Consider the following 26,722-nt stretch of genomic DNA (forward strand, 5'->3'; position numbering starts at 1 on the left):
CGACTATTCAACTTTACAGCTTCTATGAACTTTTAACTAGAGGAACCCCAGCTTGGTGCATCTTGACTGCCAATTCCAATAAATAATCAATTGCTTCGTTGTAAACTTTAGCTTTCCACACAGTTTCACCCCAAACGTATATCCCGTGCCTCCTAACTAATACAGCTGATGCTCCTGGATAATTCTTGATTGCTTCTTGTAATGAATCAGTCAAATCTTCTTCATGGGGTGTATTTTCAATAATGGGGATAATCAATTTATCAAAATACTCCATGCTTCCGATTTTTTCCACTTTGCCCGATTCTTCATTATATTTCAATTTGGGCAATGCTTTAATTTGCTCAATGTGGCTGATTTCAAAGTAGTCTTTGTTTTCAAATAATAAAGTAACCATCACGGCACTTTGTGAATGGGTATGGATACAAGCTCCAGCATCTCTCATTTTATAGCAACTCATAAATAAAGGAGTACATGCACTTGGCTTGTATTTGTATTTCTTGGTCAATTCTTCGGGAACATCATTTGGGGTACGCAACAACTTTTCGTTGGGTAACTCGACTAAAAACATTTCCCATGGTTGTATTCTCTCTTTTTGAACACCAGAGGGAGCAATGTAGACCAAGTTTGGATTTGCTCCATCAACGTCTCTTATGGAAATACCACCTCCGGTTCCAGTGACCCAGTTGTTGTCATAGAATAATCGACACAATTCACAAATCAAATTAGCTGGATGTTGAGGGTCTTGAAACTCCTTTTGAAGTTCGGGGGATAAAGCTGATGAGATGGCTGGTGAAGCAGTAGATTCTGTGTGTTTGCAGCTACAAGGAGCGGACATTGTCGGGTAGTAATAGGTGGTTTTGATGAGAAAGAAGAACAACACTGGAATTTTGCAATTTGTAACACATTTTTCACCAAAAGAAAAATTGGAAGTGTTTTGTTTGTTTGACTTCACGTGGGGTGTTTTGATATCTTAAACAATAGGCAAAAAGCTTTTGCCGGCACCACAACATAGAAGATCCCCATACTTGTCTGGTCACACACTTCAACCCCGAAGATTTTAGACAGAACAGTCTCCTGAGTTGCCTCTACTAGTGAATGCAACTCATGCAGCACGTACAGTTAACACTTGATTTAGTACTGAATGCACTGTCGCATACAAAACATTTACGACACTGATTGAAAACCCCGACATTGCCATTCTGGCGCAAAAGAATAAAAAAACAATGAGAATATAGAACATCTTTATCAACGAAAAAGCCTAATCCACACCAGACAATCACACATATCAACGCTCCAAAAAAAAGATGTCCGGTTTAGAGCAATCATTATTCCAGCTTAAATTCACTGCCAAACAGCTCAACAGACAAGCATCAAAAGCGGCCAAGGAGGAACAACAAGAAAAAGCCAAGATCAAAAAAGCCTTAACTCAAGGCAACAACGATATAGCTCAACTCTACGCCCAGAACGCCATACGCAAAGCCAATGAACGGGTGAACCTATTACGATTAAGTTCGCGTATTGATGCTGTGGCATCACGTGTCCAGACTGCCGTCACGATGCGATCAGTCACGGGCAACATGACGCAAGTGATCAGGGGCATGGATAAAGCGTTACAAACGATGAATTTGGAACGAATAAGTTTAGTTATGGATAAATTCGAGAATCAATTTGAGGATTTGGACTCAGCTACGAATTATTACGAAGCAACGACCAATAATGTAAATGCTGTCACGACTCCGCAGGACCAAGTTGATGATTTGTTGAATCAAGTTGCTGATGAAGCTGGTATTGAAATGAAACAGGGGTTGAATGCGACACAGGTTGAAGTGCAGAGTCCTGTGTCTTCAACGGCAATCCTGGAGGAAAAGGAAGATAAATTGGCGGAAAGATTACGAGCTTTGAGGAATTAAAGACGTGTGCTTTAGTGTGTGCTTTGTTCTAGATTTTGCTGATAAAAAGCTTTTATATTTATATAAAAGTGTATAAAGTCTAAAGAAATAGATTGCAAGTTGTTCAGCCCCGGGAAGTCTTTTGTTCTTCCTTTTTGATAATATACGTGACAATTTTAACCAAATTCTCAAATCCTTTTTCATTGCCACTCATTCTCATGACATGCAAAGATGACGATGTGGTCAAATCAACAACTTCAATTCTAAATTTGAGTTTCTTACCATGAGCAAACTTTTTAGGAACAGTACCTGTAATTAATCCAAATTCCTCATCTATGCCAACTTTATTCACCGATCCTTCAAGTTCTTTCAATTCCATTTGATCTTTGATAAGTCGTATCAAATCTGTCGATTTTAACGACGATTCAACGATTTTGATGTCTCTATTGGTCAATCGGTTAATATTGGCTTCTGTGTTGGATGATGGTTTGCTTGGCTTGGAGGAGCTGGTCAATGATTGGAAGAATTTCTTGAACCAATTGCTCTTTCCGGTTGATGATTGGTGTTGTTGTTGTGGTGGTGGTGGTTTATTATGCATGTCAAATAGATTTCTCGAACCAGCTGAGATCCTCGAAAATCGATTATGTCCCTTTGGTTGCACTTGCTCTTGCTCTTGGGTAGATTCAAGTACAGGTACTGTTGGCGCATCTCTTTTTGCCTTGGTGGAGAACCTCCTAAATAATGGTTGTTTACTCTCGCCAAACGTATCTTGCACCGGACTCGTGATGACGTGATCCTTCAATACCGATTTCTTCCTTACAGGATCTGTCTCATCACCGGTACTATCGGCAAGCTGAACATGAGGGCTTCTTGGCAATTGTGCCGTGCTAAAGATACCAGTTGAAAGCCTCGATCTTTTGAAATCACTTTCGAATGCAGGCTCACCTGCATCTTCCATTCCTCCTTGATTATCGTTGGTTCCTTCTGCAAGTGAGTAGTCATCATTAGCATCAAATTCATCATTGACATGAGCTCTAAACGAACTTTGAAGTTCAACATTTTCATCGTTGTCGTCAGCTCGAATGGTTTCATCATTCGACACGTGCTTTTGTGCAATCAACGTCTCCCTAGAGCTGACAATGCTAGGCTTTTGGTTGGTGACTTTGCCAACATCTGCCGTTCTCGAACTTATAACATCAAAATTCGAAAGATCAGCATCCAACAATCCAATGGTGTTGTCCGCTTCAGCTGGTGCCACATACGAGTAGTCTGAATCTATTGTGGTTGCTTCCGAATGACTATCATCAAAGCTATAGTCGCCTTCTTCTCTTCCTGATCTGTCGCCATCGTCAATAGCAGTGGTGTTTATAGAAACAAACTTGTCTTCTTCGTTTTCTTCCTCTTCGTCGTCTTCCTTAATCGTATCTCTTACTTTAATTCCTAAACCTGCAAATGTAGAAGACGATTTATTTGATCTCCGAACCACAGTAGATGAATTGTTCAAAGTCTGGCTCATAATAGTGATGTCTCCTTCTTCGTTGGTAACGGTTCTTGGTTCCAACAATCCACCAAAGGAAAAACGTGAAAATCGAGGATTGGGTATCAACGACATCCTTGAGCTATTGAGGTCTTCATCTTTAATTGAAGGAGCAGGAGTTCTCTTGATTTTGCCTTGAGCATTGTCTTCATCAATATCATTAAGCATCGACTTATAGTACGAGCTTTGGGTACTCTGTCTTCTATTTGGTGTACCTTTTGATTGTACTTGCGTCAACTTTTCATGCTCAATTTCATTAAATGTATCAACTGTCAACTTCTTGTCTTGAGTTGGATCATTTTCACCATGCAAATAGTCGGCCAAGTTTCTTGAACTTGATGTTTTGAAAGTCTTGGTAATATTCTGAGATGGTGATGGGCTCAACAATGCTGCCAAATTTCTTGAACTTGACGTTTTAAAATCACTGGTGAATTTTTTTGGCGAGGGTGCAACATCAATTCCAAACTTGTGCAACACTTTAGATGTGTTTTCATTGACTTGTGGACTGGTGGCAGTGCCAAGTGTGCGTCTTGATGGAACAGGCCCCAATGTTCTAGCTCTTGCTATTGAATTTCTGGGGTCCAACAGAGACTGGATTGGAGGTGGTGGGAAAACACCTGAATTACGATTCGACTTCATAAGTCCTGCAAAGTCACCTCCACTTTCATGTTTCTTTAATCTGGCAATAGCTTGTCTTTGCTTTGCTTCCAAGCTTTGTTTCTCTTCCAGTTTCTGCTTCTCGGCTAATGCTTGTCTCTTCTGTTCTTGCTTTCTTTGTTGCTCTGCAAGACATTTTTGTTCTTCTTCAAGCTCACGCCTAGCCTGTTCTTCTTTTCTAAGCCTGCCTTCCCTTGCCTCGTTTCTTTGATGAACTTTTTCAGCAAGTTCTCGTTCTTTTCGAGCCAATGCACCTTCTCGTTTCCTTTGTGACGATGCTCTTGAAGGAACTTCATTTTCTTTATCTTGCGTGTCACTAAACACTTCGTCCAAAATAGTTTCAAATTTTAAAATTGATTGATTGTCTGGTTTGCTGGATTTGTGCACTTTAGCTTGTTTTGCAGCGGCTCTATTGGGAGAGCGTTGTGGAATGCCCGATTCATTTAGTGTAGGAGGTTGTTGCTGTGGTCTCCTTGAGCTCTCTTTAATTGGACTATTCAGTTTTGGTGGAGTTGGTGTATTTGTACCTCTTGAAGCATGTGATTTGAGGGAGCGTGATGATGCATTGCGGCTTCTACTAAACTGGTTACACTTGTGAGTTGCTGACACTTTTCTATTGAATGAGGTAGATGCTTTAAACTCTTTTGTGCCAGCAGCGTTTCCTTTAGTATTTGTAATATTCCCCAAAACATGTTTTGATGACTTTGATTTCAACAATGACTTGTTTTCATAGATGGAGCTTGATTTAGCCACTTGCTCTACATTTGTAGTTTCAGTTATTGGTTCACCAGTTGCGTCATCAAAGATGATGGTATGCACAATTGATGTTGATCTCGGTATTGGCCTTCCAGCTTTTACTTGAGTAGAGGATGATTCTGTTGCTCCCACCTTTGCAATATGATCATTACGATACTTCATCAACAAGTAATAAAACATCTTTTCTGGATTTTTACCTGGTGACGTTAATCTAGATATCACCGTTCTTTTATCGCAATTATGAAATAATACCGATAAATTGGTCAAGATCTCCTTGTCAATCTGATCAACCGATTGTATTGGTTTGATGTTCATGGATCTGATGTCTAATGTTGTTGTTGACGCATACGATGTTGAAGGTTCAGGATACTTTGTCAACAAGGGGTGCTTCAAGATAGATTCAATTTCTATACGATCCAATGGGTTAACTTTCAACATTTTAGTAATCAAATCTTTTGCTTCCCAGCTTAACTCGTGAGGCATGACAAATTTACCACTTTGAACCTTGAGTAGTAATTTTCTAATATTCTCATCATCGAATGGCAAGTGACCCGTTAATAATGCAAACAAGATGATTCCACATGACCAAATGTCAGAAGGAGCACCATGATAATTCTTACCTGCCACTATTTCTGGCGAAGCATAATGAGGTGAGCCACAGGAGGTTTCCAAGAGTTTTTCGTTGACTTCCAAGGCTGCCATTCCAAAATCAGCTATTTTGATGTTTTTGTTGAAATCCAATAGTAAATTCTCCGGCTTCAAGTCACGATGGCATATGTTGAATTGATGCAAATAATTGATACCATTGATGATTTGTTTGAAATAGTTGACTGCTTCATATTCTTGTAGTTTACCCTTTTTGATCAAGTAGTCAAAAAGCTCACCGCCTTCTATATATTCAAGAATCAAATACAAGTCGTTTTTATTCTCCCAAACGTCATATAATGCCATAATATTCGGATGTGACATTAATTTCATTATAATTATTTCTCGTTCTATCCCGTAGGGTAATCTTTGAACTGCGTCATCTTCGCCATCTCCTGACTCTGGTTTATGTTTGTATTTGGGATTTTCCAATTTTTTAAAGTTTGATTTAGGGACAATCTTTATAGCGGCTAGTTGGCCAGTTTCGATATTTTTGGCTAATCTTACTCTTCCAGTAGAACCTCTACCTAAGGTACGGCCTAGTTTCCAAGGGCCAATCTTGTTTTGTGATTTTCTCTTTTTGGATGAAGTGTTGGTACTGGTTGATATTTGTGATAAACGTTTGGTGGCATTTGTGACTGACTGAACAACCTTGTCGACATTGTTTGATGACATGGGGTCTGATGGCAAGGCGTTGTCTTCAAAGCGCGAAACAGAATGGCGAACAACAGCAGCCATTTGGAAATAATAATCTTTATTATTGTTATTATTATTATGACAGAGTGGTATCTAGTGTAAAGTAGTGTTTATGTTGTTGTGGTGTTTGTCTGCTGAACTGTTAGTTCAATAGTACCATGCAAAAATAAAAAAAAATGAGTGAATAAAAGTTAGATGTATTAGCGAATGAATAGAATAATAGTTGGTAGAAAGCTCGTGGGTACTGAGACTGCTTCTGAAGTTGCAATGACTGTGTTTCTCTAACGATAGTACTGGTTTATGGACGCGTATAGTTAAAAGGAGTGAAAGATAAGTAGATGGACAATAAAAGGATGTAAATGTAGTTCTGTTGTTCAAGGATAGCTCAGTAGCTGTTGTTGTTGTTAGTGGTTGTAGTGGTAGTGATAGTAATGGTGTTGGTGATGTTCTTCTTGTTGAAATTGACTGTTGGCTGTAAATACCTTCTTTTTTTCAAAATCAATGTAGTTGTAAATGTTTGTTTTTTGGAGTGGTCAAAATGTAAAGATTTTTCGTTTTGTGTTAATTTAATTTTTATTTTTATTTTTTCGTGTTTTTGGTTTTGTTTTTGTTTTTGTTAAATATAAATATAAGTACTGTATATAAAATATATTTCATCTGGTAGCATAGTACCTCCATTGCAAATATGTAACAAAAGGACGCGTCAGTTAATAGTCGCAACATGTACTTATACGACAATGATGTATACGACAAGTAGAATATCCTATACAGAGTATAGTGTGTAAGGTAGGCTGTAACATAAATTGTAGGCTATGTTCTATTATGTTTATAATACAAAACTGTAGGAGGCATTGTAGAAGAGATTCATTGTAACGTCTCTCACCACCTTCCCCCCTTCTTCTCTCTCATGTGCATAACCCAATTTTTAGATTCTAGAAAGTATACAAGGGACGGCACTTGAGCCGAGTAGAGAAGTAGCAATTGTATGATTTGCGATGATTATGTTTTTATTTTTGCCTCATCAGGCTTTTAATTGGGTGGCCAAGGCTTTAACTCAAAAGAGAGAAACACCATACCATGTGGCCCCACTCGTTTCTCTACGAGTACCAATAATTTTCTACATGTAACTGCCACGCGCCTGCGTCGTCCCCCCCCCAAAATACTACGACTTAATATATCATATCTCTTTATCAACCCACGTCGCGTCCTGCAATCTACTTCATGAAAAATTTTGCCGTTTGAAGAAAACAAAGATCTCTTATTGTTTTTTATGCTTAGTCACTAAAAGATTTTTAGTTTCCTGCGGCAAAACTAAAAAAAAAATAAAAATAAAAGAAAAAACAAATAAAAGAGAAACGCGGCGAATTCAATGCAAGGGCCACGAACTATTAACCATGCCCCACCATTGAAGTTCTAGTTGATCGGATGGTAAGTTTGAAGGAATGCTTAATGGGAATGCCAATTTAAATCTTTTTGGTGACCAAGTGTTAGTTTTGTCACGTAAATAGTTTGTATCTTAAGGATATAGAAATTTGGCTGCGAAATGATTAAATTCTTGTAGAATTGGTGCTAATTCTTTTTAAAACTTTGACTAATAAAGTGAAAAACTAAAGGGATCTCCAAAACAGTTTAAAGCTTTGGAACAGAAACTAATACGGAACAGTAGATGACCCAACTAGATCTCAATAAACAATACACTTTAATTGGCTCAAATAGATATGTATCATTACAAAGGGACAAAAGAAAAGCTTGAATCCATCCTGCCTCTCGAAGATTTCATCCACAACTGTTTTTAGCATACTCCCAACAATAAAGAAAAGTAAACTAATAATGGTACTAGGTGCGTTTGGCCAATCAATAGAGTTTTGGTGAATGGTTCTGTTTGCCCTCTTCCCTTCGCTACCATCCAAGAGAAAATGTGTTCAATTAATAGTTTGGCACACGAGTACACAAGAGCTTTCTATCCAAATAAAGCACTAGTTCCACACAATGATGCAAAAACTTCGCTTTTTCCAGTATGCGTTTTCATGTACAATGGTGACCCTATTTCTAATACGAGGTTATACTTTACACAAGCAAAACAGGAACATATTTACTGGAAGTCGAGCAGGATTGTATGCCTTGCCGTGGTTTGCTTACACATGTATGTTGGTATTGGGCGCACCCTATGCCATTCTTCGGCTATATTATCAGCACGTTGTAAATGAAGATGACTTGAATGAAGTGCCAAAATTATGGGATAGTAAAATCAGTCGGAAGCTGAAGTTGCTTTTAAGTTATTTCCTAATTAATACTTGGACAGTATGGTTGGCTTTATTTTGCCCATTCGAATATCTAATGGGGCCACTAGGACAAATTGGTTCCTGGATTCTAATCGGTTTGATTTGCAAGTTATTGGATGTTAGTTCGAAGCCTTCAAACAGCCTTGAAGGGGAAAATGTACAGGATTTAGAAAAGCAATAACCTAGTCGCACATATTGAGGAAAACATGCAGCTATGGGTTCTATTCTCAGAGGTTAGGATGTATGAACATCGTTTACTGCAAATAGATAACAAGAACCAGTATCATATCACTACTGTAGTCCCCAATTGCGAAACAATTTCCATGGCTTCCACTTGATTATAGCCTTATTGGAAAAACAACACATTTTCACCACCGTCTTGTCTTGTAGCCATCCAAATCAACTTGTTTAGAGCCATACACTACAAGCTAATCTGCAAAACTTTATTAATCTTTATTTAATCATCAAAAATTAGTAATTCAAATCTATTCAACACACACTTTACCCTTTACTAAAACTCTCCTTTATAATTCAAGTCATCTCTGTTTAAAACATCCTCCAAAATTCCAGCTGAGGCGGCAACCAAACCCAAAAATGGTCTTGATGGATCCAATACCTTAGATAAATATTCCGGGTGATATTGAGTACCAATGAAGAATTTATGTAATTTATGATCCAATTCAATCATTTCCATACGTTTATCAGATTCATCTTTACCAATAAATTTCAACCCTTGGTCTTCAATAGTAGGGATCAATTCCGGGTTAACTTCATATCTATGTCTGTGTCTTTCATAAACGGCATCGGAACCACCGTATAATTTACGCAAGTTACTCCATTGTGAATCGGATGAGAATTTCGTTTCATGAATACCTAATCTCATTGTTCCTCCCAATTTGACTTGATCAACATCAGGCATGTACACGACTGATGGAGGAATGCCATCTTCTTGTTTGTATTCATCAAATTCTTGCGAAGTAGAGTTGGCAATGCCAACGACATTTCTCACGAATTCAATGACGGCAATTTGTAAACCAAGACAGACACCCAAGTATGGAATATCGTTTTCACGAGCATACTTAGCAGCAGCAATCATACCTTCAATACCACGAGATCCAAACCCACCTGGGACCAAGATACCATCAGCTTGGCAAACATAGTGCCATGCTTTATGATATTCCGATAAATTCTCCTCCTTTTTACCTTCTTCTAAATTGGTTGATTCGACCCATTCAATCTTCAATCTTCTATTACATCTCATTGACGCATGTTCAAGCGATTTAATGACTGATAAATATGAATCATGCAAGTTGGTATATTTACCCACTAATGCAATAGTAACAGTTTCAAATGATTTATCATGAGCCGTGGTCAATTGTCTCCATTTATTCAACAATTCTTCACCTCTAACCAAGGCCTGTGAATTAACTTTGCCAATGGTCAATTTCGTAGTCAAATAATTCATCATTTTTTGCTGTTTTAATAAAAGTGGGACGTGATAAGTCGAATTAACGTCATGAACAGCAATGACTTGATCGGGTCCGACATGACAAAACATACCAATTTTCTCAATAGTTTGACGTTCCAATTCTTCTTGACATCTACAAGCAACCATATCGGGAGTCAACCCTAAACTTCTTAAATCTTTAATAGCAGCTTGTGTTGGTTTAGTCTTTTGCTCACCATGAATAACTGGTACTAAACTAACGTGAATCAATGCAAAATTGCCACTACCAACTCTAAATTGAAACTGTCTCAATGCTTCAACAAAGGGAGCACTTTCAATATCACCCACAGTTCCTCCCAATTCAATGATACAAACCTCGGGTTCCAATCCGGTATCATCAACAGGGATTCTCGATACTTCTTCAATCCATTCCTGAATAGCATTGGTAATATGAGGAACAACCTGCACCGTTTTACCCAAGTAATCCCCCTTTCTTTCTCTTTCAATTACTTTAGAGTAAATCTTACCCGTGGTTATATTATGATTCTTGGTCAAGGTGATATTCAAGTATCGTTCATAGTTTCCCAAATCCAAGTCAACTTCACCACCATCGTTCAACACGAAACATTCACCATGCTCCAATGGAGACATAGTACCAGCATCAATGTTCATATAAGGATCAATCTTGATAGAAGTAACTCGTAATCCCAAAGTCTTGAATAATAACCCGGTAGATGAAGCCAAAACACCCTTACCGATACCGGAAATGACACCACCTGATACAACAACGTACTTCATAGTTGATTCAATAGTTTAAGTATTTGCAAAAAGACAAAAAATGGGAAAATAAAAGATAGAAATTTAAAGTGGGAACCTGAGAGGGATAAGTGAATGGTGAAAACACGTCTTGATTCAATTCTGTCAACACGTCCAAAAAGAAACTCTGTATTAAATTTTTTTTGGATAAAGGATCTAAAAAAAGTTGGAAAAGAAGGAGTATGGTGTTGTGATAAAGTCGTACTATGCCCTCTTAAATGAACTGATTTAAGCGGGAAGAAGAAGAAGAAGAAGAAGAAAGTAAGAGATCTCATCGGTATAAACTTTTTGCTCAATTGAGAAGAACAGAAAAAAAAAAAAATTTCTTCCTCTTCTCATACACAAAACAAAAAACAATGTTAACTTCCTATTTAGGAATTATACGACAACTGGTTCTATATGTGTGCTGAGTTATACACTCTTTTTAAAAATTAAAAAAGATACTGAGGTCCATGTACTGCAATATTGTGCACACACGATATCTAAAGAGTACCTTTTAATCAGCAAAGTAGTGTTTCTTTTCATCTTTGATATATGCCTTTGACATCTAATGATGTTGCCCATCGCTGCGATTCTGACTCACAGTGATGGGCTAATGGCAGGAACTGAATATTTGAAAGATCCTACATTTGTTCTTAACTTGTAGACCATATGAACTTTGCAAGTACAATGCGATTGTGAAATTCTCATTACTAGCTTTCATCAACGGTACTGAAATGCCACTTTATACATAAAAATCCCTTTTTTGCTCTGTCTCTCTCTTCTAAACTATCTTGACACCACCAATTTCGTTCGATTCATTCATCAAAAGCTGTGCTTTACCCTGTTTAATCAAATAATCCTTAATCACCTTCACCAATAACTCTTCATCCAAATTGCGCAACTCTTGAGGCAAACTGTTGACGTTATCATCATCATCATCACTTTTGGTCAATTCATACAACGTAAGCACAGTTCCTTGTTGTCCTGTATTGGTGATATACTCATATAACAAGTTACCCCAATCAACAATACTCCTCCAATACACAAATATGCCCAATTCAGGTTTCTTGTGATTGATATATTCGGCCTTCTTCGAATGTATCAAGTTTGTAATTATGACATTTTTGAATTCAGTATTGACTTGTCGGTTAATTGCTTTATTGGTGAAAAGGGGCGGTATATCTCCCTTTGTATATGGTGCTGATACTGGTGTTGATGCTGATGCTGATGATGACGATGCTAGTTGCGAATGCTTTGGGGCCCCTTCAATCGTGAGTGACGTAATTTTATAGAATTCACAATACTGTAGAAGGATATTGCACCATGATTCTATTTGTTGTTGTTGTACCGTTTGATTTGGCTGCTTGGTATACAACGGTGGGAATGAATGTATTTTGGGAAACTCAAAGTGTGGTTCAGTGGACATGGGTAATTCCTGGTGTTAACTCTCTACATGATTTTATTTATTTTCTGTAGATCTATTTTCTTTTTTTTTTTTTTTATTTTTTTTTTCATTCAACGTTATCGATAAGTACCAGCCAAGTAACCAAAAAAATCTGATCTTGACAACTTCCACATCTCTAACTCGATACAGAGTGAACTACATTTCCATCCAGTTCTATTAATGCTTTTTAATGTTTCATTAATGTGATAATATTGTATACAATACACACAAAAGACTCCTCAAAATAATATAAACCTTTCAACAAAACTCTGTTCTTACCCCCACCTTAAGCTTCAGCCATATCTCTCAAACGACGAATGGTTGATCTAACAGTGGCAGCAGCAGCAGTGGAAACAGTGTAAGCACCACCAGCAACAGTCTTCCTACAAGATTTACATGTCCAGATACCAGCAGCACCTCTTTGGACAGTTCTCTTACCACAGAATGAACAGTCGTATTTGGCGTGTTGTTGAACTTCCAACTTCTTGGTTTGTCTTCTCAATGATGAACCATATCTGACACCGAATTTACCGGTAATTCCAACCTTCTTTGTTCTTTTAGTCCTAAAAAATAAAAATGTTAGTATTGCGTGCTGGTGAATAATTATCAAAAGATCATAGGATAATTGAAAGTATTACAGAGGCATATGGCATCAATAAAGGAAACTGAGTTTGAATATAACCGCTTTGTTCTATTGCATTGGAATCCAATGGTAGTGAAGACGTTTGAATAGTGATTGAAAAATAATGTCAATGTCTTCTACCCAGTCTTATCCTTTACATCTCCATAAGGTTGGCCATGCTATTCCTAGCTATAGTAGCCATGAATCCTCTCATCAGTCTTTGAAAATTATTCAATACTGTATTGGCTTCAACTCCTTCATTCCATCACAACTCATTAAACATTTCTTTCTTCAAACATAGTCCATATTTTAACTCGCAAAAACTCATTCCAATACGTGTGCTCCTATGCTCCTATGCTCCTATGCCATTAATTCTTCCATTTAACGTCTATCCCAATGATCTCATATATATCTCTATAATGGTCCACATACATTGTATATCTTGTTGTTGTAAGAAGTTCTAAAAAAACCGAAAAAAAAATTGAAACACTCTTTTTAGTTATTTTTCTATTATGAAATTTTTTTTGATCAAACTATTTTTTCGTTTGTGCGTATGGTTGTTACCACTTTCGCACACATTAAAACTTTTTTGTTAGCACTGGTTAATTGTATACAGGAACAAGGGTTGCAGCCCTAACGCATACACAATACACCAGATGATCTCGTGATACTCCTCATATACCCTACAGCTTTGTTGTGTATAGCTCATGCACTAGCAATATTGCGGCCTATAACATACAAAAGACTAGACTGCGTATATAGATCAGTAAGACATTAGCTTATGCAAACCCCAAAATTCCTAGTGATTGAAGGGAAGGTTTAACCCATTCTTGGAAACAAATTACCAGCACCAGTGTTGGCGTCAGCATCAGCATCAATACCGGCAACGGCATCTACCATTTCCACATCTTCATCGCTATCGATAATCACCGTTTCAGGTTGACCTGGATTCTGAATCGGCTGCACTTGTTGGTTGCCAAATCTTGGTAGCGGTTGATTATGCTGGTCAACCCGATTAGGAAACATTGGTGGTTGCTCAATTTGTGGTGCATTCTGTGGATTAGCATTAGCATTAAGATGTGGATGGAAAAACTGTGTATCATTTGGAAAATTTGTCGGTGGGAATACAGGCTGAGGGGCAGCTTCCTGTACTTGTTGCTGAGGTTGTGGACGGGGCGGCTGAGGTGGAGCTTGTTGTTGTTGTTGTTGTTGTTGTTGTTGTTGTTGCACTGCAGTTCGAGGTTGTGGCGGAGGAGTTGCATGTTGTTGTTGTTGTTGCTGCTGCTGCTGCTGTTGTGGTGGAGCCTCGCCTTGCCTTTGATTACCTCTAATCCTAGCATTATGCTCTTGCAATCTCTGCTGGTGATGATTGCGAATCAATCGTTGAAAATGTTCTCTCATTTCTTCAGGACCCATGTTTCCCTCATTCAATTCTCTAAAAATCTCACGATTAATGTCTAACATTTCCTGATTCAATTGATTATCTCGGGGCAAGGCAAATCTTCGCTCCCAGATATTCAACTCTTCCTCATCTGGCTCAGCCTCGCCATTCAAAAACCGACGTCTTCTCTCATTGAATAAAGCATGAATATCACCTTGATCTATTTGATATGTTCTTTCTTCCATAACCTGAGTCAAGTAGTTGCGCAATTGGTTAACACCGTGGCCACTGAAAACACAAAATAACGACTTTTGATGCTCGTTAAAGTCAGGTGGCGGATCACGACAATATTGCGTTATTTCGCGCCTCAAGAATGCTGATATTCCCGTCAATGACAAGTGTGTCAACTTGGGGCAACTCTTAAGCAACAAGTAGATGGGACCAATGTTCAAGTTGGTGCAATATGACAAATGAACTCTCTCAAGACAATCCTGCTCGCCACGACGCCTAACCAACTCCAATATTCCCGAATCAGTAATCATCGAACACTTGACTAGTCCAATTCTTCTCAATTTGGGCAAGTTTGCAAGCTCAACAAGTGTCCAATCAGTCAACTGGGAACAGCAAGCCAAATCAATATATTGTATTCGATGGCAATATCTAACCAATGCAGCTACTCCGTAATCGGTGATCAACCCACAATGGCCCAAGTGAATGTAGTGCAAGCTCCTGCCGAGTTTGCTCAATGCTCTTAAACTAGCATCGGTTATCTGCATACATTTACTCAAAACGACATTTCTCAATCGAGGTGCGCAAACCACCAATTTTTCCACCAATCTATCCGTAATTGCATTGCAGCCCGTGATATCTATAATCCTGAGTTTTTCCAAAATATACCCATCAGGGATCAACTCAAACAACTTATCAGTGATTCCAGGAGCACTGCTGATTCTAAATTCACGCAATTGGGTCAACTCCAAGAATATCTTTTTCAAATACTTGTCAGTAACATTTTCACAGCCATGCAAATCAATCTCAACTAGGGCTTTGCAATTTTCATACATGACCTGAATACTAGCATCGGTTATATTAGTGCTTGAATTAAACTTTAGTCTCTTCAACATGGGACAACTTTTCAACAATTTGATAATAGTTGGTTCACTTACATTGCCGCACCCGGGTGCATACAATCCTTGCAATCTAGGGCAATTATCAGCCAATGCATTGATGATATCATCGTGGATATCCGTGACCCCCGTTAGATCAATCGACTGTAGTCTTCCACACCCTTGGAGCACATTAGTTATAGGCGTACGTGTTAGTTTGGCACAATTGACCAAGGTCAATCTCTCCAACTTTGGACATCCAATGAACAAGTTTAGTAATTTATCATCAACTAATTTTGTCATAAATGACAAATTCAAACGCTTGATGAATTGTCGATAGTCCCAATGGGTCTTGTATTGGTTGATCTCCATTACTTGCCTTATCTTTTTGAAAGATGAATCACTTTGCATGTTGGGGCGGAACCACAACATTTCTATAATCAAATCAGCAATCTCACTACAAGTTGTAGCTAGCAAGTACCAGTCTTTTCTTTCCAAATAGTGGAAAATTTGTAACAACACTTCAGTTGGTAATCGCATTATTGAGTTTTTGTTCACCGCTAGTTGTTCATCAATATACGGTCCATGCGGACGTTTGATACTGGACAACCGCCTCTTGACAATTATTGCTTTCCTTAGTTCTTCATAATCGTTGTATTCGTTATCCATCATAAAATCATTATCTACATAGTCAGAAGGATACTGACTATTTCCATCTACGTCATTTGAAGGGGTCCTGCTTTTGCGATTTCCATTGTTGAGTTTTGGTGGTTGCTGATTAATATTATTTGTTGATTCGTCATCACCTTCGTTTGAACTAGGTGAAGGGTTTCTCATAGCTGCTGTTCTTGGTGATAAGGCTGTGCTTTGTACTGGTTCATAATCTTCAAAGCTTGTAGGACTACTCATATGATTCTTCTAGGTTTTGGATGGGAGGGTATACACAGCACTGGCAAAATAAATGGAGTTATGCAGCAAGCGATAATTAGTGTGTTCGTGTGAGTGCGTGATTAAAGTTTGGGAGAGGCGAACTCGTATAAGACTATTAAGATGGGGTAGGATTTATTTAATCACCACTGTATGAATGCAGTAAGATGGTGTATGCTTATGGCAGGTGTGTATATATGTGTATACGTGTCGTTTGTGACTATTGATGCAGCTTGAATTTGATTGGTAATCTACCGTTCACTTGTGTGTGTGTGTGGGATTGTTTTTGTTATTTTTTTATCCGCAAAGGAGTTAAAAGATTTTGGGAATCAATTACCAATAAAGTGCTACCATGTGATTTGACACATTGATGCAACATATACTTCTTATATATATATATATATATATGTTGACGATAAACCTCCCTTGCCTATGGCTTGTATTCTGTTTAGTATAGGAAACTTTGAAGGAAATGTAGCTGTCTAGAAAAGGTGCACTTTAGGTTGCTAGAGGAGCCCATATTGCGGACTTATTCATAACAACCTGGTCTTTCAAATTAGGCGGTTTTCTAATTTGGTTACAACAATATACCCTTGCATAGAGTTACCTCCAATGTACTTACCAGAACAGCCGAAGAGCACAACAGTTTGGTTGCAAAAAGAGAAAAAAGGCAAATGGCAATAAGGTAATGTATACTTTTTGTTACCAACTGAACTCTCACCATAAAAAAAGTATTCATACAAAAAATTTCTGTGGAAGCCAATGTGCGTGTGTGTGTGTGTGTGATTCTAAGACAACATAACTTGGTGCTGCCAACTAGCCCACCCACATCAATTACAGTACCACACATACCCACTGCCACTCATTAATTGTCTAACCTTTAACCCCTGCTTAAGATATCCCTATTATGAGTGCATTACAAAACTATATCGAGCTGGTAAAGCTAAATATCGAAAAGAAGAACAGCAAGAAGTTGAAAAAACTCCTTACTATCAACCCTGGTCCTGATAAGGCGGAGGAACGAAAGAATTTCCCCGAACCACTGGAGTATGATTTATACAATCTTGACAAATTTGCGCCCGTGGTACAGCACTACTTGCGTGCAGTCAAGAGTGCATACATTGCTCGATCACACATTACCTGTTTTGAAAACCTCAATCAGGAATGCATCAGTTTGATTCGAGCTAGTGAACAGCAGGATAATTGGATTATGCCTGTCATTATAAACTGTTTTGAAGAATTGATTTTGCTTTACAAGATTATTGAACAACGCGACCCTGAGGATTTGAACCTGATTGTGTTTGAGAATGAGGCAGAAGAAGGCTCGGGGTTTGCACCTACGAAAACATCACGGTTACAACAATTGATCAATACGTTGATGATTGGGTTCAATTTGAGTAATAATGATAAAAAGCTTGATGTCAAATTGAGTAAGCGGAATGATGTTTACTTTTTCTTGGCCAATTTGATTAGATGTTATTTCAAGATGGGCAAATTAGCTCTTGTCAAGAGTGCAATCAATTCACTTAAGAGTGGGAACAAGCCGTTGCCTAATATGACGCAAAATGTATCGACTTGTAAAAATGCAATCACTTATCTTTATTACCAGTCACTTGTTTCTTTGGATGATGGTAATTATTTAGAAAGTGAAGAGTCGTTAAATCTAGCAATGAGCTTAATTGCAAACCACAAGGATAAGTCTAGTCATCAATTGGAGCAAATATTGTTGATACTAATCCCGTTGAAGCTTTATAATAGGGGTGAAGTGCCCAGCAGTTCAGTATGGCAACGATTCCCACGATTGAAAACAATGTATTGTGATAATTTTTTGGATGCAATATGTCATGGAAACTTGAACAAGTTTGAACAATGCATGAATAAATATGAGGTGGTTTTACTAAAGAATCACTTGTACATATTGATGGAGTTGCTACGACAATATGCTCAATTGCGTATATTGAATAAAAGTTTTACAATAATTCTGGAATTGCAAAGTGGTGAAACAACTACACCAATTAGTGCATTCAAATTAGCCTTGGAATTTTCTTGTTTTTACAATGAAAATGATGCTGATTTTAAACTTGATGTTTCACTGCGTCAAATACCTGATTTGGAGGTTGAAACCATTATTGCCAATTTAATAACGCAAGGATTTATTAGAGGATATGTGAGTAATACTAATAGAGTGGTTGTTTTTTCCAAATCACTTCCATTTCCCAAAGTCATTGAAGCCAAAGCTGATGGAAACAATTGAGGTATTGTGTATATGGGAAGGGTAGCTGAAAAGAGTTAAACAAAGGTAAAAATAAATGTAGCTAGTTTATGGTCTATATAAGATCCGATCCTCAAAGGAGAAGCATCGACTGGTAAAGAAAAAAATGTTTTACGGGTGTTGTATACTTTTCTGTTCTTTTCTTTTTTGTTTCTTGTTTCTTGTTTCTTGTTTCTTGTTTCTTGTTTCTTGTTTCTTGTTTCTTGTTTTATTGGTTATGAGTATCTATAATGTTTGAACATGGAAGTATTGTGCGGGATATTATAAATTATTACAGAGGGAGGGGAGGGGGGGGGAGGTTATATATTGTTGCAAATATTTTGTGTTGCGAAATTAGTTTGTTTTATAAATAAATAAGTAAATATTTAAATGGGAAGGGGGGATGACGAAGAAATAATATAAATAAGAATAACAAAGTAGTGTTCAATTGAGTCATTGTTTTAAATAGGTGAACTGTCAGAACAAATGGTGTGAATTGAACAACGTTAGAGGAAGGGGGTGTGAGTGTGTATTGGAAAGTCGGCGCAGTTTAGCACATACCCTGTTTGTGACGATACAAATGATGTCGGTCAATTATATAGTTTTCTTTTTTATTTTTATTTTTATTTTGGTGTTTGTGTCGTCTCTCTCTCTCTCTCTCTTTTAAAAGAGAGCAGTAGGAAAAGCCTGGCTCTGAATTCAGGAAAAATAGCACATGCTATGGGTAGGATTTTAGTAAGACAAGGATGAGAGCTAGGGAGATAAAGATAAAAGAGAGTAGACAAGAGAGAGAGAGAGAGAGAGAGAGTACGTGTGTTTGATTACAATTAGAGTGATTCTTTAGAAAATGCTCCTTTGCCCTTTGCCCCTTGCCCCTTGCCCCTTTCCCTTTTCCCTTTGCTCTTTCAAGATTTTTTAAGTTGATGTCAGTAGCTTTTTTTTTTTTTTATTTTTTTTAATTTGAAAAAGATAATAGTGAGGTTAAGAAGTACAACCTATTGGGTAGGAGGAGGGGAGAAGGATTAGTAGACTAAGAAAGAAAATGTAATTGGTCTTATGAGACATAGTTATTATTATACCTTAGTTATAAAAAAAAAAAAACAAAAAATAAGAAAAAGATTCTTCTACCTATGTGTATTATGTATTGTGTGAGTGTATATTAGTAGTGTATTAGTTGTATGTATGTGGGTTGTTGGTGGGTTGGTGGGTTGGTGGTGTGTAGTAAAAAGAATTGCCCCTATTTTTTTTTTATTTGTTTTGAAAGACGAATAAGTTCTGCATATAAACCATATGACACTATAAAAGAAGGACACAACACACACTCTACAACTAACACTGCAATACAAACTAACTGCAATACAAAAGACAATATATACCTTCCTTTTTTTTTATTTTTTACTTCAATGGTAATAAAATACATAATAATACAATAATACAATAATACAATAATACATAATAATAACAACCACAACAACCAACAACCAACAACCAACAACAACCCATCTTTACTTACTAACCATACACTTACCACAGTACTTACTTAGTTACTTACTTGGTGTTACTTACTGACTTATTTTGTACTTTGATTATAGCAATTTTACTTTATTTTATTTTGGATTTATTGACACACACAACACACACAACACACACACACATAACACACACGCAACCCAACCAACCAATCAACTAACCAACCAACTCACCCCTTTTTATTTAGAATACATTGACGACTACTACTACTACTACTACCTTTTTATATGAAACTGTAATAAAAGATTACACATGGATAAACTATCAATATGAACAATTTTATAAGATCAACATCACCATCATTTACTAGTCAACAGTTATACCAACTGCAACTGCAGCAACTGCAGCAACAGCCACAGGGAAGAGGAAGATCAGGAACATTGCCATCATCTTTCACCACCCGCAACCAATTAACTCCCAATGGTCACATCTTAACTACAACAAACAATATCGTACCCAGTTCCTTAACAAGTAGTCCAATTTATCGCAGTGAATCGCAAACAAGCAACAACAACAACAATAATAATAATAATAATAATAACCACGATTTATTGAATGTCCCAAATAAGGACATTGCCATCTCAACATCGCCTCTTCATAATAGCTTTTTGTCAAATACGTCAATGACTAATGGCGGTGGCAATAATATTAATTTAAATCTTGATGGGAATATGAGCACTACACCTACTAGAAGAATGAGATCAGGATCATTGTTTTCTACTAATTCGATTTGGAATGATGATAATAACTCATCAAACAGCGGCCACAGTTTGCATTCGGAGTTTATTTTAAGTCCTTCATTAGACGCGTCTTCCCCATCTCACCAACAGCAACAGCACCACCAACAACAACAACAGCAGCAACAGCAGCAACAGCAACAGCAGCAACAGCAACAGCAGCAACAGCAACAGCAACAATCCTTCCGTAATAGATCATATACTACAAATGCAGCAATTCCAAGTGTCACCATCAATACTACTGCTGAATCATTTAATAATCATGGAAATTCCAGCTCAAACTACAGTAGTGCATACTACAGAAATGGCCAAAACAAAGTAACAACGTCTCCCTTTATTTCCATAGCAGGTAAAACTAATGACGCGAATTTGCTAGTGGATAATTTTATGTTGAATGGCGATCAATCAACAGCAGTCCCAAGGATTAGATCACAAACTTACTCTGGAAGCACGCCACCAGGAGTTAATGAACAAATATTTTCAAATTCAAATGCAGCATCAGGCTTGAGATCACAAATTAACCCACTCGATTCTTTTCAAGCTCTGTTGAAGCAATCTAATCCACTATTGGAGAATTCCGATGGGGTCATTATGCTGCCTGATTTCGCCAAACAGGAACTTCAACCTGATTTAGTTGATGATTTTGATTTTTCGCAGTTGTTGATTACTACCAATTTTGAAAATACGCATTTGGGTCCAACACGTTTTCTTTTGTTTGATAATATGCCATTATATGTTGATGCTGTCAAGTTGTTTACCATTTTGGTCAATTCAAATAATCACAAGTCGTTTGGTAGTGTTGTTAGTGTGAAGATGACAATTACCACTACTTCTAAATTGGCATTGGTTGAATGCACCAACATTGAAACGGCAATGAATTTGAAAGCCAATTTCAATCATTTGGAAATTGCTCCAGGAAATACATTGTATGTTGCATTTGCTAAAATTGAAGAACCCAAAATTGATATTCACTCGCCAATAAGGTCGCTTGTTGAGCTCAATTTAAGCAACAACAACAACAACAATATCATCATCAATCATGCGAAGAGTAGTAGAGGACAAAGTAGTTCACCTCAATCGCTGTTGTCAAAACATGGATCCATCTCCTCGGCTGAATTGAATGGAACCAACACCAAACATAATTCTGTTGCCGCTGAAACCACAGCCAATAAAAGTAACATCATTGAGTCAATCACCAAGTTATCTTCAACGGTTGACTTGAAGAAGATTCAATCCATTATCAACAAGTGTGTTGCCTACCCCAATGATAATTACCGAACTGATTTTGGCCCATTGCCAGATCCAATACCGACAAGACAATTTGACTCACCAACTTTGAGAGAATTGAGAAAAGTGTTGGAGAATAAGGAAGCTGGTTTATTTGATCAGTCAAGTGATTCGAGCTTTAGTCAAGTTGGTCTTGATGAATTGGCGTTAGCCATGCTTGACGAATTACCCGAAATATGTTACGACTACTTGGGTAATACAATTGTGCAAAAATTGTTTACCTTGATTGATGACTCATTAGTTAAATTGATGATGGTGAAGGAAATTGCCCCCTATTTGACACAATTGGGAATTCACAAGAATGGTACATGGGCAATTCAAAAAATCATCAATCTTTGTCACTCAGAATTGCAACAAATGTACTTGATTGGAGCCAGTCTTAAGCCATATGCAGTCAAGTTATTTAATGATCAGTTTGGAAATTATGTAATTCAAGGATGTATAAAATTTGGCTCACCTTATAATGACTTTGTCTTTGAGGCCATGTATGACAATTTCCTTGAAATAAGTTTTGGTAGATATGGGGCAAGATGTATTCGTACGATCTTGGAAAGTTGTCACGATCCAAACAATTCCCATAAACAAGCAGTATCTCATGAACAAGTTTTACTTGTTGCTGGGTTAATTGTCGAGTTTGCTAATGACTTGGCGGTCAATTCTAATGGAAGTTTACTAATTACTTGGTATTTGGATACATTTAGTGATTCTGATTCCAAAATCGAGTTAATTGTTGACAAGTTTTTACCAAACATCAATAACCTTTGTGTTCATCGGTTGGCAAACTTGACGATTTTGAAATTATTGAATAATCGCAATGAAGACAGAGCCAAGCAGGCAATGATTAATGCCATTTTCCAAAATACTGACAATTTGAAATTTATTTTACAAGAAAGTGACAATAATAATTTGAATGCGGGACCGTTATTTATATACAAGGTTTTGAGTAATCCAATACTTGGTGACTTGACAACTCCTTTCTTACCTGCTATAAAGAGAATCTTGATGGAGATTAATATTGTCAATTTTCACAATTATAAGAAGTTGATGGATGAGGTTGGATTATCGAGTAGCAGGTTGAGTAAATCTTTTTCAACAAAGAAGGGTGGAGCCGGAGCTGGGAACGGAGGGCATCATCATCATCACAATGGAAGAAGATCACAAAGGAACGGAACAAATGGAACTAATGGAGTAAATGGAGCTAAATATGATTCGTATCATCACCAGCCACACAGTCAGCAATCACTTGTATCGAATTACCATTCACAACAAATTCATCAATCGCAGCAGCCCCTTCAACAACAATTTCCCATGCAGCAAATTGCACCTCAATCGTTTCCATACGTGCCTCTCGTACAAGCACAACAACTGCACCAACAGCAGCTGCAGCATCATCACTATGCCAGTCAACAACCATCGGCTTATATGAAACAATACTATGCCCAACAAGCAATGGCACAAGCCCAGCAGCAACAACAACAACAACAACAACAACAACAACAACAGCAACAGCAACAACAGCAGCAGCAACAATACTACCCTCTGTTGTCGGCACAGCTACCACAAGTTCTGCCACAAGAATTGGCAGTCATGCAACAGTTGGAACAATTATCCTTGAGCAGTGCTGCACTCGGATACAATTCGAATCCAGGAACGCCAACAGTACAAAGAAACCTGTACATGTGAGTGAGAGGGGACTTATTTTTTTTGGCAGCACAATTTTAATTTAATTTATGTGACAATTTTTAATGACTATTATGAAACATAGAGGAAAAATCTTATGAAGAGAAGGAGGTGGTGGCAAAGAAACGAAATAGAGAGTTATCATTTCCCTTTGAAGAAAAATTACAAAAAGTATTGTTTAAATAGTAATATAGTAATAGTTAATTGACCTTTTAAAAAAGTCTTCGTACAAAATATAATTTTGACTTCATACACAAACAATATTACATCTACTCTACTATTTCTCTTGTCAACTCTTTGCTCTTATTCTTCATCACTCTCCTCTTCAGCTTCTTGTAACCATTGGACAAAAGGTTTAGCAGCCTTTCTAACCTTTTTAGAAACCTCCTTTGGCACATACTTTTTTGAGACTTTTGATCCCCAACGTATAATGACTTCTTCACTAATCAAATCAGAATCATAAAACGTGTGCAAAATCTTTGGCGTTTGGGGAATCAATGAAGGATACAGCAATCCAATCAATCTTTCCAATCCACCAAGCAAGGCCTTTTCAAATTCAGTATCGCCATTGATCAATTTCGTCAATAATCCAACGTGGGGTTCAACTTGATCTAGCACACCTTCGTCGAATAAAGTTTGAGCAAGAACTTGTAACGTGGCTGGTGACTCAACCAAATCCAATTCAACAATCTTTTTGTAAATTTCAACATCGGATGGCAAGTTTTCCACCTTATTGTCTGATTCTGAAAATAGCCATTCACCCAATTGCTCATAGGCATTAGATGAATCAAATGCTTCCAATTCACGGGCTCTAGCGGCAACTGCCTCTTCACTCATGTCGACCGCCCACTCATCATCTTTAATTTTCAAATCCTGCAACATGGCAGCCTCAGCATTGATCTTCTTGGCCAATAAATCGTCATCTTCGTCATCGTCCCCATCGCCCTCGGCCCCATTCTGACTCGTTTCATTTGCTTCATGACCAGCAGCAATATCCGAAATCGATTTACCACCACCAACGACATTAGCAGTTGCCGTAGCAGATTTCTTGCCCTTTTTGTTATCAGGTGGGTTCTTCACGATATACGAGTACAATTTATGTTTGGGATCAACAATGGTGACTTTACCACATGCTTTACAATCTCTTTCCAACGTATCTTTCCCCTTGAGGACAATTTCAGTTTCCGGGTTCTTACATGATCCACACAAGACAAACTTGTTAATGAATCCATCTAATGAATCCTGCAACTCGGCAGTGTCATGAGCCCCATTGACCAAATACCGATCAGTTTGAATTTGCGTTTGTGCCCCCAATTCGTATCCGAAAAACTTGACCAAATATGCCGGTGGACGGTTCAAAGCACGTGAAACTTCACCCAAGTTGACTATGGCGGTCTTGATACCGTTTCCTCTACCTTCAGTCTTGGACTGGAGAGGAGGCATTTTGTACCGATAAAACGGATCGGTGTTATCACGACAAATATTTATGAATGACATGGTGTATTAAATTTTTACTTCGGCGGTATGATGATATCTAGATTTGTAATTGATGAATGTATGTTATCTATACGTTGTTGTTTGAAATATATCATAAAAATGAATCTAAAATGGGTTTGTTTTATTCGCCACTGAATGTATATAGAAGATGATGAAATGTTTAAGGTGGAAAATTTTTTTCTAATAGTCAGAGACAGAGAGAGAGAGAGAGAGAGAGTAAAGAGAGGAAACAAAAATTAAAACCAATGTCGCGTGTGTCAGGTGGCTACATCTTACGACATTGAACCTTTGAGTAGAGTAAATTTGTTTGTATTTGACTTTGAGGTATGAATGAAGAATTGATTCTTAGCTCAGTCGAAACAAGTTGTGTTGTTTCAAGAATTGATTGTTAAATTCGAAGACTAAAGACGAGCTGTGGATTCATTGGCGATATCATTAATGCCATCACACACTATATAGCGTAATGGTAGCGCTCTCCACTGTTTGTTAAAAAAGAAATTGAACAAAGACAAAAAGATCTATGGAAGGCAGTACATGGGCCATTAAATCAAGCTACACATACAAGCCATGGCCAATTCCGATGACGATGATGCTTACCTATATGGGTCCGATGATGAGGATCAGCCAGTAACTAAAAAACAAAAAACACAAACATCAGGAGAGCTGACGACAATTCTACTGAAAGACGGTGATGCCGCGACTGACAGCAATAAAGCCAAGGGTGATGCAGCCGACAAAGAGAAAAAGAACGAGGGGGATGAAGAGGAAGAAGAAGATGAAGAAGAAGAAGAGGACGACGACGATGAAGATGACGATGACGACGACGACGACGACATTGACATCATAATAGGAGATATGGCTCCCAAACCATCAATACCAGGCAACGACATCCTATCTGAAGTAGCAGCACCATCCTCCTCAACAGGCACTCCAAACCCATCCTCTTCAACACAAATAACGACAAAATCAACCACAGGAACAACTTCCAAACTTGACGTTGATGCTAACCCCGAATACGAAGGTAAACCATTAACTCAATTAGATTTGGAAATTTTCAAAGTCAAGCCATGGCGAGCACCAGGAGCAGACATTTCCGATCACTTTAATTTTGGATTTGATGAGTTCACTTGGAATGCATATTGTCACAAACAAGATAAGTTACGTGGTGAATTTAATCCACAAAAAATTATGGCTGAAATAATGAAGGGACCCGGGGGCCCTCTTCCAGGAACAGAGGTGGGCAAGAATAGCCCGGCGCCAGGGAAAAATGGTATACCTCAACCTCCCATGGGTATGTTTCCTCCTGGTATGCCTCCTATGATGATGCCTCCTGGTATGCAGATGCCCCCTGGTATGCAGATGCCCCCTGGTATGCAGATGCCCCCTGGTATGCAGATGCCCCCTGGTATGCAGATGCCTAACATGCCCAATATGCCCAATATGCCCAACATGCCCAACATGCCCAACATGCCAAATATGCCCAATTTCAACTTCAACATGTCGCCGCCACCACCACCTCCGCCTAAATAGTCTAATGTCCAAAATAGTAGCAC

The 26,722-nt window shown here is 37.9% G+C and overlaps 11 protein-coding genes across 11 annotated transcripts; 4 read left to right on the top strand and 7 right to left on the bottom strand. All coding sequences in view use genetic code 12, as the record gives it.

Moving 5' to 3' along the window:
• Positions 1 to 22: 22 nt before the first annotated feature.
• On the bottom strand, positions 23 to 835 carry CANMA_003239 (methylthioribulose 1-phosphate dehydratase; the record flags this gene model as incomplete). Its single annotated transcript, XM_051815395.1, has 1 exon — positions 23 to 835. One exon carries the CDS (start codon positions 833 to 835, stop codon positions 23 to 25), a length of 813 nt encoding a protein of 270 aa, XP_051671173.1.
• A 469-nt stretch (positions 836 to 1,304) lies between these two features.
• On the top strand, positions 1,305 to 1,910 carry CANMA_003240 (uncharacterized protein; the record flags this gene model as incomplete). Its single annotated transcript, XM_051815396.1, has 1 exon — positions 1,305 to 1,910. The coding sequence occupies one exon, from the start codon at positions 1,305 to 1,307 to the stop codon at positions 1,908 to 1,910; it is 606 nt and encodes a 201-aa protein (XP_051671174.1).
• A 103-nt stretch (positions 1,911 to 2,013) lies between these two features.
• HSL1 (protein kinase) lies at positions 2,014 to 6,222 on the bottom strand (the record flags this gene model as incomplete). Its single annotated transcript, XM_051815397.1, has 1 exon — positions 2,014 to 6,222. One exon carries the CDS (start codon positions 6,220 to 6,222, stop codon positions 2,014 to 2,016), a length of 4,209 nt encoding a protein of 1,402 aa, XP_051671175.1.
• A 2,751-nt stretch (positions 6,223 to 8,973) lies between these two features.
• URA7 (CTP synthase) lies at positions 8,974 to 10,707 on the bottom strand (the record flags this gene model as incomplete). Its single annotated transcript, XM_051815398.1, has 1 exon — positions 8,974 to 10,707. The coding sequence occupies one exon, from the start codon at positions 10,705 to 10,707 to the stop codon at positions 8,974 to 8,976; it is 1,734 nt and encodes a 577-aa protein (XP_051671176.1).
• Positions 10,708 to 11,488: 781 nt separating this feature from the next.
• Positions 11,489 to 12,133, bottom strand: CANMA_003243 (ESCRT-II subunit protein; the record flags this gene model as incomplete). Its single annotated transcript, XM_051815399.1, has 1 exon — positions 11,489 to 12,133. The coding sequence occupies one exon, from the start codon at positions 12,131 to 12,133 to the stop codon at positions 11,489 to 11,491; it is 645 nt and encodes a 214-aa protein (XP_051671177.1).
• A 304-nt stretch (positions 12,134 to 12,437) lies between these two features.
• Positions 12,438 to 12,975, bottom strand: RPL43A (60S ribosomal eL43 domain-containing protein; the record flags this gene model as incomplete). The annotated part of the gene is made up of 2 exons (XM_051815400.1): positions 12,438 to 12,714; positions 12,932 to 12,975. The coding sequence occupies 2 exons, from the start codon at positions 12,973 to 12,975 to the stop codon at positions 12,438 to 12,440; spliced, it is 321 nt and encodes a 106-aa protein (XP_051671178.1).
• Positions 12,976 to 13,592: 617 nt separating this feature from the next.
• GRR1 (SCF ubiquitin ligase complex subunit) lies at positions 13,593 to 16,169 on the bottom strand (the record flags this gene model as incomplete). The annotated part of the gene is made up of 1 exon (XM_051815401.1): positions 13,593 to 16,169. The coding sequence occupies one exon, from the start codon at positions 16,167 to 16,169 to the stop codon at positions 13,593 to 13,595; it is 2,577 nt and encodes an 858-aa protein (XP_051671179.1).
• Positions 16,170 to 17,094: 925 nt separating this feature from the next.
• On the top strand, positions 17,095 to 18,441 carry CANMA_003246 (uncharacterized protein; the record flags this gene model as incomplete). Its single annotated transcript, XM_051815403.1, has 1 exon — positions 17,095 to 18,441. One exon carries the CDS (start codon positions 17,095 to 17,097, stop codon positions 18,439 to 18,441), a length of 1,347 nt encoding a protein of 448 aa, XP_051671180.1.
• A 1,796-nt stretch (positions 18,442 to 20,237) lies between these two features.
• On the top strand, positions 20,238 to 23,675 carry CANMA_003247 (uncharacterized protein; the record flags this gene model as incomplete). The annotated part of the gene is made up of 1 exon (XM_051815404.1): positions 20,238 to 23,675. The coding sequence occupies one exon, from the start codon at positions 20,238 to 20,240 to the stop codon at positions 23,673 to 23,675; it is 3,438 nt and encodes a 1,145-aa protein (XP_051671181.1).
• Positions 23,676 to 23,975: 300 nt separating this feature from the next.
• On the bottom strand, positions 23,976 to 25,115 carry TIF5 (translation initiation factor eIF5; the record flags this gene model as incomplete). Its single annotated transcript, XM_051815405.1, has 1 exon — positions 23,976 to 25,115. One exon carries the CDS (start codon positions 25,113 to 25,115, stop codon positions 23,976 to 23,978), a length of 1,140 nt encoding a protein of 379 aa, XP_051671182.1.
• A 621-nt stretch (positions 25,116 to 25,736) lies between these two features.
• Positions 25,737 to 26,699, top strand: CANMA_003249 (cleavage polyadenylation factor subunit; the record flags this gene model as incomplete). Its single annotated transcript, XM_051815406.1, has 1 exon — positions 25,737 to 26,699. One exon carries the CDS (start codon positions 25,737 to 25,739, stop codon positions 26,697 to 26,699), a length of 963 nt encoding a protein of 320 aa, XP_051671183.1.
• Positions 26,700 to 26,722: the final 23 nt, after the last annotated feature.

The sequence above is a fragment of the Candida margitis genome (genome assembly GCF_024628925.1).
Source record: "Candida margitis strain CBS 14175 chromosome Unknown scaffold31, whole genome shotgun sequence".
NCBI classification, from domain to species: Eukaryota; Fungi; Ascomycota; class Pichiomycetes; order Serinales; family Debaryomycetaceae; genus Lodderomyces; species Lodderomyces margitis.